This window comes from Macrotis lagotis, chromosome 8, assembly GCF_037893015.1.
Source record: "Macrotis lagotis isolate mMagLag1 chromosome 8, bilby.v1.9.chrom.fasta, whole genome shotgun sequence".
Taxonomy (NCBI): domain Eukaryota; kingdom Metazoa; phylum Chordata; class Mammalia; order Peramelemorphia; family Peramelidae; genus Macrotis; species Macrotis lagotis.
Genome location: NC_133665.1, coordinates 111,570,273 through 111,585,728, shown reverse-complemented (window position 1 = coordinate 111,585,728; position 15,456 = coordinate 111,570,273). Strand labels below are relative to the sequence as shown.

The 15,456-nt window shown below is 40.4% G+C and overlaps 1 protein-coding gene across 2 annotated transcripts in view; it reads right to left on the bottom strand.

Moving 5' to 3' along the window:
• PRKCD (protein kinase C delta) overlaps positions 1-15,456 on the bottom strand; it is an 86,907-nt gene that overhangs the window by 17,675 nt on the left and 53,776 nt on the right. The window contains exons 3-4 of one of the 2 annotated variants that reach the window (XM_074198217.1): positions 1,591-1,728; positions 936-1,135 (exon numbers count right to left, since the gene is read on the bottom strand). In XM_074198217.1, the coding sequence (XP_074054318.1) occupies positions 936-1,135; positions 1,591-1,705 (315 nt within the window). In that variant the 5' untranslated portion in view covers positions 1,706-1,728. The other variant, XM_074198218.1, reaches the window with a different exon arrangement.

Here is a 15,456-nt window from a genome sequence, read left to right as displayed (position 1 = left end):
GGTTAAAACACTCACCTCTTCCCAGACGCCTTCCCTTCCTGACTCTACTGCAGCTCCTCAGCCCTTCCGGCCCCAGTCTGGACTAGAGTATTTGACACCTACAGGTCAGTGGCTCCTCATTATTCTTTTGCTATTGTTCTCAACTGTCTGTGAGTTTCCTTCTTCTACAATGTTTTTGGGTTGCTTTTTTTTTTGATTCACTTTGGCAGAAAAAATATTCCTCATCTGAATTCAGGACTCAGTGATGAGGAGAGAGGTCTGCAAAGGCTCAGCCTCATATCCACCTCCTTCCCCTGGTCTAGCTTCTCTGAAGTAGGTCTTACTTGGGGGCAGAGTAATGGACAGTTATAAAGCCTTTTCCTGTTGAGACATCTCTGCTTGGGGGAGCAAAGCCCAGTGACTTTCTGTGGGTCCTATCAGCTACAACAACATACATATGCTCACACAGACACAGACACACATATGGAGTAAGATCTTAGATCTAGAGCTGAAAGGGACCTCAGAAGCCATCTAGTCAGGCCTCCTTATTTTACAGATAAAGTAACTGAGGTCCAGAGAGGTTTTAGTAACTTCCCCAAGGACATAAAGGGATTGGGGATTTAGAGTTGGAGAGGATGTCAGAGGTCATCTAGTCTAACCCCTTTTTTGTACAGTTGAAGAAACTGAAGCTAAAAGAGGTTAAATGATTTCCTCCAAAGTCATACAGGCAAGGCAGAATTTGAATCCAGTTCCTCAGATTATAAAACCAGATTCTAAATAAAATAATACAAAGAAGACAAAAACATAGTAGACACACAGAAACAGACTCAAATGTTGACACATCACACACACATACACACACACACACACACACTCACACACACACATTCATGTTATTCACACAAGGGTGTTCAACCCTGATGATTCCTCATCACCACAGAGGATAGCACCCTCACCCAGAATTCAGCTTTGCCGTTGTTCTTCTTGCATCTCTCGGCCAGTACAGATACACCCACAGTCACTTCTGAAAGGGGTTCCTCAGCTGCCTTCATCAAGACGATCTGGATGACTCGTCCCTCGTAGATGTGGGCATCAAAAGACGATGACCATTCTGGGTACATGGTAGGCTTCTTCTGGACCAGGGTCTTCCCTCTGTCTGAGGTTCACATAGTTGGAGGATATGAAACACCCCTTCAACCTTCTTCCCAGGAAGGTATCTCCCCTACCAGCTAGCTCTTAATAGCTTACTCAAGCCACATCTAGTTATCCACCAGGGATAATCTGCCAACAAGCAAGTTCTCCACCATCACCCAGCCCCTCCCAAGCAGCTGGCAAGAAGCAAGGGATGCTCTTTCCCCCTCCATTAAGCTAAGCAGTAGCACAAGGGAGAAGTGAAGGGATCCGGTAGATGAACGTGAGAGTCTATAAGCTCCTTCATCGGTCCTGACCTGTTCCTTCCTTCAGCTCCACCCTATCTCCTGAGCCTGGGAATTCTGGGGCAGGAAGATTGACCTAAATACCCTCCCCATCCCCCCCCCCCAACTTGAGGATCTCATGACTGTGAGGTCCCAGGACAGAACCCTTCTCCTGCAGCCAGGTCTTGTCCCTTACCTGTGGTCAAGGATTCTTTCATCTTGACAGCACAGAAGGGCTGACAGTTTTCTTCAGGAGTCTGCAGAGATCCAAGCTCATAGGAGTTAAAGGAGATGCGCAGGAATGGAGCCATGGCTGATTACACTGATCACAGACCTGTTAGGGACAGAGTAAGGTTGGCTGACAGGGGCAGGAAAAGAAATGAAGCGTATTTATGGTTGAGAATAAAGATGAAAGGAAATAATTGTGGTGTAATGGAAAGAGCCTTAGTCTTGGATTCTAATTCTAGCTTTGACACTAGCCAGCTGTGGAACAGAGGGGAAGCCACAAAGGAGCAATTAGCTTAGCAAGATATCTGAGGCACTGTTTTGTTTCATCTCTCCCCCCCCTTTTTTTTTAGAAATGAGGAAACTGAGGAAAACCTAAAGGGAATGATAAAGATAGAAGCAGATCTAAGAATGGAACCCAAATCCTCTGATTTCAAATTCACTTCTATTTCCATGATGTCACAATGCCTCCCCCTTGTCTCATCTACGAGAGGAGGAGTTTAAACTGTTTTCTGAGGTAGCCCTAAGATTTAATCATCTTAAGGCCAAAAGCAGCAAGAGCAAAGTAGGTGAGCTTTGGGGTCAGAAGCCTGGATAAGGCCTTATGTGATCCTAAGCAAGGAACAATTTCTGCAAGCTACACTTTCCCCATGTATAAAATAAATATAATAATACTTGTGTTGCCTATTTTCTAGAATCATTTCGGGAAAAGCATTTTTAAAACCTTGAAAAGCTTTATAAATGTGAATCATTGTATGATCACCACCACAACCTCTGAGTTAAGAAAGGGTGAAAAGGTTGACCCTGTCAAGATGCTGAGGGAGGGGAGCAATGGGCAGAAGGGAGGAGAGGAGCTGGTCCATAGCCACTGCCAGGGAAACAGACAACAATGGAGCCATACAACTGGAAGATACTGTCTTTCTGCATCACCCAGAAAGCACTTAGAATCCTGGGAGGACTCATTAAAACAAAACAACTCAGTGTTTAAATTGAGCCTCTCCCTCTGATAAGGGATAGATCTAATTCTTCCTAACTTCTCTCATATTTGTATTCACCTTGGCAAGTCACTGAACTGCTCTTTGCCTTTATTTCCTCATCTGAAAAAAAAAAGGGATTAGGCTAGATGATCTTGTAAATTCTCTTCTGACTCTTAATCTTGGATCCTATAATTCCACAGAAGACTTAATGGGCCATAAAAAGACTTAAGGAGGTTTGGGAGAGGACTCTTAATTAGGAAATTTAGGGTAGGCTATGCAGATGGCTTCAGGATAGAAGATGGGGAGAAATAACAATCCCTGGCCCATTCAACCATCATCCTTCAGTATTTCCCAAAATCTTTTCATTTCCACCTAATGCACAGCAATGGGATAGGTCTAGATGACTTTTAAGATCCCTTCTACTCAAAACAGCTCCATAGCAGAAGGAGGCCATGGATACTTATTCCCCATTTTACACAATGAGGTTCAGAGGAATGTATACAAATTAGTAATAGGGCCAAGATCAGAACCTAGATCCTGGTACCTAGTTCTTTTTTTTTTTTTTACCTAGTTCTTTCTAACTTTGAGCTACTTTCAACCCTCTCCCCCACTACCCCTCCCAAGTCATATTATGTATTTCCTCATCCCTTTGAGATTTACATAGTACAAGGAAAAATAGAAGGGGGAAAGGAATAAGCATATACCCTGCACCTATTATGTGCCATTAAGCACTTTACCAGTATTCTTAGTTGATTCTCATGACAACATTATTGGGTGGGATCACACTGTCTGAGAATAGATTTCTGATTTCAAGCCCAACATTACCCACTGAACTAATTTATTCATGAATTAGGTATCCTAACAAATAAGATGCTGGGCTTCTAGGATACCGGGCTATTTCCTCATTAGGAAAGAACATAAAATTTCATTAAAAATCCATAAGAGGTTGACTCTGAACTCAAATATATGGGGGGGGGTGAGAGTGGGAATGAGGAGAAACCTCATTTGTCTATTAAAGAGACTCTAAGTTTGCAATAAATTTAATGGAAGGACCCCTGGTTCTTCCCTCAGGAAAGAAAAGTCAAAGGCCTCATTGACTGAAAGTTAGAATCCAGGGAACCAATGGAAACCTAGCTTTGGTCCTTCTAGGGCAGGGGACCTTATAACTGTTTTTGTGTCATAATCCCCTTTGGCAGTCTGGTAAAGCCTTCTCAGAATAATACCTTATAAATAATGGAAGGAAATGCTCAATTTCTGTCAGAGATTAGTGAAAATAAAGATGTAATTTTTTCCTGTCCAAGTAATAGGCCATTAAAATCTATACATGAACTCTAGTTTAAGAATTTGATGCAGGGTTTGACTTTCCCACTGGATATTTGTCCTCTGGAGGTAGCAGCCATTCCTTCCAGGCTCCTGATCATCTCCTGGGACAATTATGGGAGAAAGGATTTATAAATCAGAGGGTTGGGATACAAGGTTTAGGATGGGGGAATAAAAGGAGCCTGGGAACTTTGGAGAGGGAGGAATCTAGAAGCTCATAAGGATCTAGGGAATGTAAGGGAGCCAATGTGGGCTCTGAGGAGATCATGGCATGGGGGTCCAGGTAAGGATTTCTAGTCTAGAAGGATGTATAGACTTGGAAAGCTAGTGGGTCAGTCTAGACAGGCACAAGTTGTACGAACTGAGGGCCCTTACCTGCTTGGTGACAATGAGGGGATTGCTAATCTTGGAGTGAGATCATGGACCAGCAATATAAGGGCTCCCAATATGAGAAGAAAAACTAATAGAGATATAAAGTGTGGTGATGGTGCAGTGTGGGGGCTGGGGGAAGAGACTTATAATCAAACCTCAATGATGTTTCTTCCTAGACTTTGGTTTTCTTGTCTCCTCCCCCTAGTACATTCAGAGACAGATCTCTCCTTCACCCTGCAGCCCATTTGTCTTCAGGGAAGGTTAATCATTTCAATCAAATTTTGCTTGGAATTTTAATTTTAAAACTCAATATAAAGCTTTTTGGCTTATCCAGGTTACCCTTTCCCCAACATAATCAGGTTGCAGATACTTAGGAGAAAGTTGAAGAAAAATGCTTACAAGATCAGTAATTTCATCATTCCCCCAACTAATCCAATGCCAGCCTCTTCACACTGGAACAAGGCAATTTAACAAACTGCCATGGTCAAAAAAGCCTTCCTTTCCTGGTGCCCCTTTGCATTTAGAAGGCTCACATACAATCCTTCTCTGGGCCTCCCCAAAGCTTTTCCAGTTTGGTAGGACCAGTCAGGGCTTGCCCTCTGTTGGCACAGCCTTTGAGAAGCCAGGGTCAACTTAAGATCACCAAGAGACATCTGAGGAAGACCTCCATGAGGCCCCCTGGAGAAAAGAAATTTATGAGGGCAGTCTGAAAGTTGGGAATAAAGGGGAGGGATGAAGGGAAGTCCTTCATGGTACCACCTTCTCGGGTCTAATGGGGAGGTCCCCAGGCAAACAGTATGAATATAAGCTTTATATGTAATCTTTTCAGCAGTGGACCCACAGCCCTCTTCTCTTTTCCACCCTTCTCTACTCTCCATCCTGTGGATTCCCTGAAACATAGCCCACAGTACAACTCCATTGTACTGCCTAAAATCACCTCTAAGGGCAAAGTAGTTTGATTTGTCAATCACAGAATTCTACAGCTGGGAAAAATCTAGCCCCGTGTTTACCCAATGTACCTGGCCACAGAAGACAAAGGAACAGAAAATATAATGGAGGCATCAGTCCATGGGAAAGGAGTTTCCAAGGACAAAGAAAGGTTGAAGAAATTTGGAAGCAAAATAGAGGAAATGAAGTTTATTTTCAGAACCCCCCCCAAAAAACAAACCCCAAACCCACTGGTAAAATAACTGTCTTAGATACATAATTTGAAATCTTACAGGAAATTCAGGGGGTCCTGGATTATTTAATAGTAATAACTAGGATTTATATAGCAATCTCTTTGAAACTTTGAAAACAACCCTGAGAAGCAAAGGCTATTATGATCCTCACTTTACAGTTGAGGAAACTGAAGTTAAGTGACTTGTACAAGTTATCTGAGCCTGGATTTAAACTGGATTCTTCCTGACTCCAAACCCAGGCCTCTATCCATTAAGTCACCTAGTTCACCTAGCCTCCCCACAGGTTCTCTTCAAGGAAGTCATTTCAATGTGTATCCAAGGGGAAAAAAAAGAAACAATTTTTTTTTAAGGTTTTTTGCTAGGCAAATGGAGTTAAGTGGCTTGCCCAAGGCCACACAGCTAGGTAATTGTTAAGTGTCTGAGGTCGGATTTGAACTCAGATACTCCTGACTCCAGGGCCGGTGCTGGTGCTCTATCCACTGCTCCACCTAGCTGCCCCAAAAAGAAACAATTTTAAGGAATGGTGCTAGTTCATCTCTCCTCATCATGCTTGCTGTTGTTCAGTCCTTTCTTCATATCTGACTCTTTGGGACCCCATTTGGGGTTTTCTTGGCAAAAAAAAACTGGAATGGTTTGCCATTTTCTTCTCCAGCTCATTTTACAAATGAGGAAACTGAGGCAAACAAGGTGAAGCAACTTGCACACAGCTAATAAATGTCTGAGGCTAAATTTTAACTCAGGAACTCATTTGAACTGACTGTGTTTAGGATAAGCATAACTAAATAGACCACTACAAAGATCCTGCAGTTTATGCACCTACATTGATTGCAGATGTCATTTTAGAGATGAAGAACTTGACTATCTTCCAAACCAACTCAGTCTTATAGTTTGAGGTTTGACATTTTATTCAATTTAACAAGCACTTATTAAATGTTTCTGATATGCTGGGCAACGTGCTAGATGCTGGGCATATAAAGTCAAAAATGAAAACAATTTGCAAGGAGCTTACACTGCACTGATTGGTGGTAAGCATAATGAAGTATAAAGGAAAAGGTTGGAAAAAACAAGGCTTCAAATGAAGAAATGAGAGAATCCAAAGACCAGGGAACAATTCAGAAGCCTCACATCTGTACTGTCAGAAGACGATGAATATGGAGACCTCCTAACAATATTATGAAAAGTGAAACTCCCATCTTTTGGAAGGAGACAATACTTTTTTTGAGAACTTGTTTTCCATAAACTACTGGCAAATTTTTGTCCCTACTTCTTTTTCTTTTAGCCTCAGAAGAGCTCAACTATGTATGGTCTTAAGAGACAATACACAGGACCACCAAGTGGTCAACCACATTGGGTTTTACACAGTATTTTAACTGCAACTGCCAAGATAACTAATATAGATAATAGATTACTGGTGTAACATGATGCAACTGGTCTTCATAAAATCACAGGTTTTGAGCTGGGGAGGACCTTAAAGATCATCTAAGCCACTCCCCTTATTGAATGTGATTATATCATACCAGACAGGAAATAAGTAGTTACTGATAACAGAAGTAATTTCAGAATTAGTAGTCTGTGTGCAGTCAGAATTTTAATTTGTTAACACAAAAATAGAAATCAATATCTAATTAAAAGAAAGGCTAAAAATGGGAAGATACCACATGCAGTTACAGTTTCAGTCTAATCTATCTAGACAAGCCTGCTGATTCATCTGAAAAATGGAAAATGACTGATTATTGTCATATGACATGGTTAAAATTATTCCAAGAAGGATCCAAAAGAGCATATAGACACCCTCATTTAAAAACACTGCTAAAGGGATAGGGACGGCTGCCAAGTTCACTCTGGTTTGGAATACACATTCATTTGCAACACCACACACAGAAAGATGAAATAATATTAATAATTATTATTATTAATCATAATAAGAGATATTCTCCCATAAGACGTCTGAAGATATAATTAGCTTGCAGAAAAGTTAATATGAGTCCCAATTAAACTAGGTTGTCCCATGAACATTTATAGATGAACCTGGAAGGGCAGCAAATAAAAGTGAAATGGAATGGATGCATTATCTTTGGACTGGTGTGCTATGCAGAAATGGCCAGAAAATGGGGAAATGGGTAAAATGGCCAGATCTGACCAAAGAATATATATATATGAAGAGGAGATATATCACAGTCTTGAATACACCTGGAAATAGGTTTTTAAAATATCTCCAAGAGAGAAAGATCACAAAAAGACAGAAAAATTACAGATAGTTCTAATACATCCTCCTGCCCCCAAAGGTACTTCTCAGTAACTATTAATCCATATGTCTACTTTCACATCTCTGTAAAATCTTTATTGGTGTGGTCAAAGTATCAAGAATATCCTTAATGAGAAGGGAACAGGGCCTGCTTTTCCAGGTCATTTTCTCCAGCAGATGACATATTTAGTCATCTAAGTGACTAAGGAGCCCAGAGAATACAAGGACCCACTGTTATATTATTGATTGGTTGCAACAATATCGTTGCTTGATTACAAAGGAGCATTTGACTCAATAGAGAAAAAGAGTCTTAAAGGTTCTCCTCCAAAAAGATGTCTCTCATGTTGAAGTCAATGAAATTTCCTTGATAGGACTAGAGAGCTTCCTTCAACAATCCTTTGAGGATTAGGATTGACCATAAAAAAACCAACAAAAGCACAGACACAGTAACTAAAGCAATGTAAACAGAAAGTACAGAAATATGAAACTAAAAACCTTATCATGACTAAACATGGCCTCAGAGGACACTGGAATAAAAGCATCTCCCTTCCTCCTTGGCAGAAGCAGAAGACTCTGGATATGAAATCTTACATGTGCTGTCAGACATAGCAGATGCTTTGCTGAACTGTTTTTAAAAAATCTTTGTTATAAGGATGGACTCTTGGAGAGTGGAAAGGGATGGGATATAATTGAAAGTGAAGGTGATATAAAAATGAAAAAGATCAATGAGAATAAGTTTTTTTTCTTTTTAATAAAGGCATAAAAGAGAGACATGCTCTCCAAAGGCATTTTTTGGTGTTACAGAGGATTTTTTGCATACATTCAGAATCTCTTGTTTTTTTGTTACCACTGTACTTCCACTTTTGACCACTCAAGGAAAAACCCATCTACTGTTTGCCACTAGTTAGGTGGCAAAGTGGATAGACCACTGAATCTGAAGTCAGGAAAATCAGAGTTTATATCAAGCTTCAGAATTCCTAAGTAGGTGACCCTGGACAAGTCATTTAAACTTTGTCTATCTTTGTTTCCTTAACTATAAAATGAAGATAATAATAATAGCACCTACTTTCCACATTGGTTGACCAAATAAGATCATATTTGTTTATTAGTTGAGGGCAGAACTATCTTGGGCCTTTCTCCGTACTCTAAACATGCAGCAGAACCTCAGATACAGTAATGCTTAATAAAAGTTTATGGACTGGCTGAAATCCAAAGAGGAGAAACCAAGTGGATGACAAATGCAAATTGTCCAGCCCACAGTTGAGTGGAAGCCCAATGAATTAATGGCACATATATCTTGACCATGTACTTCAATCAACTAGGCCTATAATTGAATGTGAAGGGGAGACTGGGCTGAACTGAACCTGATGAAATGTGTAGGGAAAGGGGAAGAGAACAAACATATATATGCATTTATCAGGCATACTGATAAGTGTTTTACAAATATCTTATTTGATTCTTACAACTACCCTGCGAGGTAAGTGCTGTTGTTATTCCCATTTTACAGATGAGGAAACTATGACTTGCCCAGAATTGTGTAGCTAGTCAGTTCTGAAACCCGATTTGAACTCAGTTCTCCCCAACTCCAAAACCAACACTATCTGAAGAACCACCTAGCTTCCGTATGCAATGCTTTCAATCTGCTCTTTGCTGTCAAAGTACATTTTAAAAAACATTAATATTCTTCTCATGATGCCATATGGCCAGAATCACAGAAGAATAAAAATTGCACTCATGGAAAAAAATGTGCTGAAGCATATTCCCAAGGTTGATTTGTTTTTGTGGAATGCTATTAAAAGGCATCATCAAGAGTATTTGCATATGCATATGTGAATAAACATGTATACATACATATAGGTACACATGCACACACATGAATACATGCACGCCTATATGTGTCAGTTGGGGAGCACAGTGGATAGAATGCCAGCTTTAGAGTAAGGAGGACCTCAGTTTAAATCTGGCCTCAGATATGAACTAGATATATGAATTGGGCAAATCACTTAACCCTATTTACCTCAGTTTCCTCATCTCTAAATTAAGCTAGAGAAAGAGAGCAAGCCACTCCAGTATCTCTGCAAAGATAATACCAAATGGGATCATAGATAGTCAGATATGACTGAAAATGACTCAACAACAAAACAGTACACACACACACACACACACACACACACACACACACACATACACACACACACAGACACACATAAAAATGGTAAGCTGAAAGTCATGCAGCAAGAATAAGCAACATTCAACAGAATAACTGTGTAAATTAATTCACCAGTTAAAGGCCTCCAGCATTTTGGGTAGGTCCTTTTTATGGAGGATTAATAGAAAGGCATAGTCAAAAGCAGCACAGGATGAGAAGGTGTAGCTAGACTACCATCTGCCCCAGTGTTGGATTGATTTCATTTACATAACAACCATATAATTTCCCATTTAATATTTTAGCAGAAAATTCCCATGAGCATGGATGCTTTCCTGTAGAACCTCTGCTCCTGTCAGGTCCAACAAGAGGGTTCTGAAATAACACCCAATTCCTTCATTCTACAGCTCTTAATTTGTAACCTATACTGAGATTCAAAGCGCAAAAAAGTAATTTATCTAAGTCATACATCAAGTCAACAATGGCAGAAACAAGTCTCCAATTCAAGCTATTAGGATGGGAAGGAATGTATCCATTTTAGTGATAAGGAAACGGAGACTGAGAGGTCAAAGCCTGGCTTGGAACTTTGAGCTCCCAATCTTCTAGCTAGATCCACTCTTTGGAGTGCGTGTGAATGGAGAAGACAGATGGAGTCCAAAGGTCAGCTCTTTTAGGAACCCTTCTGACCTCACACGACTTGGGGAGTAGCCACTATTTACCTCCTCCTCTCTCCCAGCTGCAGCCCTTACCCACCTACTCACACACCTGAGTTCTAGACCAGGCTCTAGCATTAGTCCTGTGTTAGAGAAGACACTTTCCCCTTCTGAGACTCAGTTTCTGCCTCTGTAAAATGGAAATAATGCCCACCAATGAGGGTTGTGAGAAACAATAAGCAGGTTCTCTAAAAATCCTGAGGTGGACACAGAGACAAGTTATAATTATTCCTAGTAGGAAATAGGACAGAATAGCTTGAGTGCTCAGAGAGATGCGTCTTTAAAAAGCATCGTGGTGCTTATGAGGCACTCTGGATCTGAGGTCTCCATGTGAGCCAATCAGTTTTCAAGAGTTAGATGGATGATGTAGGGGACAATGGAAAGAAACTAGGCTCCAGAATCAGAGAATGAATAATCGTTTAAATCCTCCCTCCCAGCCCCAAACACTTAACCTTCATAGGCTTTAGCTTTCTCATCTGGAAATTGAGGGAATGATATTGGTAGCCTTTGAAGCCCTTCATTTTCTAGAACTTCTGTAAAAGGGAACCAGCCCTTTTAGCTCTATAGCTTTTCCCTTGATACCTAAACCCTAGTTCCTGGATTTCCTGATCTTCCTTCAGTAAGCCTAGGTTCAGGGATGCACATACCCTTTAACTTGACTGTCCCAGAGTCTTGGAAGGAGTATTGGCACCCATTTGCTACTTCTCCTTCAGAACCTAGGATTGCAGTCCTATGCTTATTCACAAGGGGAAAGGGAATCTCCAGATTCAGAAACAATACAGGGGTGGGCGGGAATTCCTAAAATGTACATTATACCAACAATCCTCTCCTCATCCTCCCCCATTTTTCATAGATAGTTAGCTTTCGCTAATCTTTCTAAAGCTTCTCTAATCAAATCTGGCCTTTAATAACCCTTAAATAATAACTTCATCTCAGGACCCTATCATCGTGGGAATTTAGCTGCCAAGGAGACTCCACCCACATTACCAAGTAATTTCTTAACTAAATAACTGTCCACCTCCCTTTCTATCCCTCCCACACACAAAGCCAATAAACAAGGAAATAAAAGCAGGAAGACAGAGACGATTCCTCTCACTTCAGAACTCAGTATAAATACCCCTTTCTTTATATTTCTGGTTTTAATGAACCCAAGCCAGAAACTCCCGAATCCCCCAAACCCTTTGCCCATGACCTCAGAAACCATCATTTTTCCTGGCGTGCTTCTATCTTGCTCAACTCTTCTCTATCACTCTCTCATCTTTGCATCCCTATCAAGTTCTAGGATTCTATCTCTGCCTCTACATATGACTCGCCATCTATGTCCTTCTGTGTCATCTCAGTTGTCAGTTTTTAGGAGATTCTTCACGTTCTCCCTGCTTTTCTCTGTTTCTCTTGGACTTTCTTCCTCTGCCTCTGCCCATGTCTCTCTGTCTCTCCCCTAGTCTGGTAGGAAGGATGAGAAGGAACCTAGACTTTCTCTTTCAATAAGCAGAAAACAAAATCTTTGCACAGGGTGTGTCCTCCTGATAGGGTTATAGTCCAGGGGAAGTTCTCAGAAGGAACCACCAGCTCTTCCCTGTTCCTTGGAAGCCCTGCCTTGAAAAGTATGAGCCCTTCCCAAAGAGGCACTAGATGATACCAGAGTCCAGATACACAAATGCAAAAAGGCCAGAGAAAGCTAGAAATATAAACAGAGATAAGGCAAATGAAGAGAGATAGCAAGAGATTCCAAAGGAATGACAGGAAAAACATCCTTGTCACATGTCAGGATCAAAGTTTCCCCCTTTCTTCAGGATAGCAGGTGGAGTTCCAAAGGACAACTCATTCTCTAAATCAGACTTCTCTCAGACACAGGTCTCTTCTTCCTTGTAATATTTCTGTACCTCAAAGAGCTGAACTTCCCTTGGTTTTAGAAAAGAATCATTGAAATTTCCCTTTCGGGGCGGGGGGGGTCTATAATGCAATCCTAGCCCAAAGTCAGAATTCTTACCTGTCTACCCAGAATGGTCTGAGCTTGGTTCAAATCAGAGGAAAGAGGGTAAGGTCTCCTTGGCCATCAGTTCAAGTCTTGGCTATGGGGGAGGCCAGCTGATAGAATTTCAGTCACTGCCTTCTGCCCAAATGTGTCATCTGAACTGAGAATCCACATGAAGCAGTATGTAGGGCTTCTAGTGACCTTGTGCTTCTTCCCGGAGTCAAAGGTTTGACTTTTTTTTTAAGTTTTTGCAAGGCAATGGGATTAAGTGACTTTCCCAGGGTCAAACAGCTATTAAGTGTTGAGTGTCGGGGTCATATTTGAACTCAGGTCCTCCTGACTCCAGAACTGGTGCTCTATCCACTGTGCCACCCAAGCTGCCCCGTGTCTAACTTTTGTTTTGTTTTTGTTTTTACAAGGCAATGAGCTTAAGAGACTTGTTCAAGATCACACAGCTTGGTAATTATTAAGTGTGTGAGGTGGGATGTGAACTATCCACTGTACCACCTAACTGCCCCAGGCCTAATTTTTTTTAACAACAATATTCATATAGTGATGTTTTAGGCATCACTTGAGTTCAAATATTCCCTCCCCCAGATATCTACTAGCCATGTGACCCTTTGCAAGTCACTTGACCCCTGTTGGCTGGGCTTCTACTTCTATAAAAGGGGGCTTTTTGTGAGGTTTAAATGAGATACATGTTATAGTCAGCCCTCTGTAAATAGCAATTATTATTAATTATTCCGATTCATGAAACATTACAGTTCCCAAAGGATTAAAACTCTGAGCTGCCCAATGGACAATGGAATGGTCCATGGCAGGCATGAACTGATGAGAACTGCTTAGCTTGGAGGGGATGAGTAGGAGAAGAAACATGAAGTTTGTCATGACATGCATGACTAGAAAAGGAGTGATGGGTTGGTCATGTGTCAATAGCAACAGATAACCAATAGCCACATGCTCTCTTAGTATCAAGAGATCTAGAGGAAAGTGCCCACACACACTGTGGAAAGTTGATGACGGGGCAAGAGAACAAGGCATACTGAAGCAGACAGTGGACAAGGTATAATCCCTCCAGGTGGAGGAAGAACCCACTTTGATATCCATCATCATCGACAAAAGTATAGGAGCAGGATGTTCTGCCTACTATATAAATACCTGACTGCTCTTTTGTCATCACAGAGAACTGGAAACAGAGCAGATGCCCATCTGTTGGGAAACAACTGAACAAACTGTAATAGGTGAATAGAGAGGAAGTCACTATGGTGTAGGGACTGTAAGAATGATGAATGCAGAGAGGCATAATCTGATGCAAAGTAAAGTTAGCTGGGCCAGAAGAACAATGTATATAATGGCTGGTTGTTCAGTCACATCCAACTCTTCAGGATTCCATAGTCTGGAAAGTTTTTCTTGACAAAGATTCTGGAGTGATTCGCCATTTCCTTCTCAGATGAATTAAGACAAACAGGGGTTAAGAGACTTGCTCAGGGTCACACGGCTAGTAAATGTCTGAAGTCACATATGAACTTGGGTCTATCCTGACAATAGGCTCAGCACTATCCACTGAGCTTATATAGCTGCCTCCTATACTATGGCAACAACAATGTAAATGATAATAACTACCACAAAAGAATTAAAATGTAAAATTGCAAATTACAAGCAAAGCCATTTCAAAATCATTGAAAAAAACACATAATTAAGAAACTTGTCCTAAGCAGAGATATGAGAAAATACTAGTCATCAGTTCTTTGTAGAGATCAGGGTTCCATGGCCATGGTTTTTGCTGACTTTTTTCTTTTAAATAATTTCTTGAATGGTTTTGCTGACTTTTTTTTCTTTTAAATATGAAAAATTGCTTTAAATCATTATTGATTAGAGAAATGCAAGTTAAAATAACACTAAGATACTACCTCATAAATATCATATTGACTAAAAGGAGAGTAAGGGAAAATAACAAATGATAGAGGGATATGGTAGAATTGCCAACTGATCCAACTATTTTGGAGAGCAGTTTGGAATTATGGCCAAAAAATTATAAAATTGTATACCCTTTGAAATTTTTTAAATTTCCCAAGGTGTTGGGGGCAGGGGAAGTTAAAAAATCCTATAAGTTCCAAAATACCTATAGCAGTTCTCTATGTAATGGCAAAGAATCGAAAATGGAAGGGATGCCCATTAATTAGACTGACCAAGTTGTGGTATAATGATTGTGAAGATATTCTACTATTGTGTTGTAAGAAATGACGAGCAGGTTGATTTTAGAAAAACATGGAAAGGTTTATAAGAAATAATTAAAAGTGGGGCAACTAGGTGGCACAGCCCTGGAGTCAGGAGTACCTGAGTTCAAATCTGGCCTCAGACACTTAATAATTGCCTAGCTGTATGACCTTGGGCAAGTCACTGAACCCCATTGCCTTAAATAAAATTTTAAAAAAAGAAATAATCAAAATTGAAATGAGTAGAACCAAGAGAACATTGTAAAGAGTAAGAACAATATTGTTCAAGGAATAACTGTAAATGACTGAGGTATTCTGAGTAATAGGGTCATTCAATAAACTCTGAAGGATTTATGAAAGAAAATATAATTCACCTCCAGAGAAAGAACTGCTATAGGAAATAGGTATTGTATAATCTCACATATCTAACTAGAACAAATGGTGACCTCTAATTCAGGGTTGAGAGAGAGAGAGAATGAGGAAGACAATTTAGAACTCAAAATGTAACCAAAAAACCAAAATTATTTATTATAATAGGTGCTCTCTGGACAGGAGAGAGAGAGGAATATATGGGCAAATCTAGGATAGCAAAGGATAGCAATAAAATCTATTTTTTTCCTTGGTTTTTGCAAGGCAATGGGGTTAAGTGACTTGCCCAAGGTCACACAGGAAATTAAGTGTCTAAGGCCAAA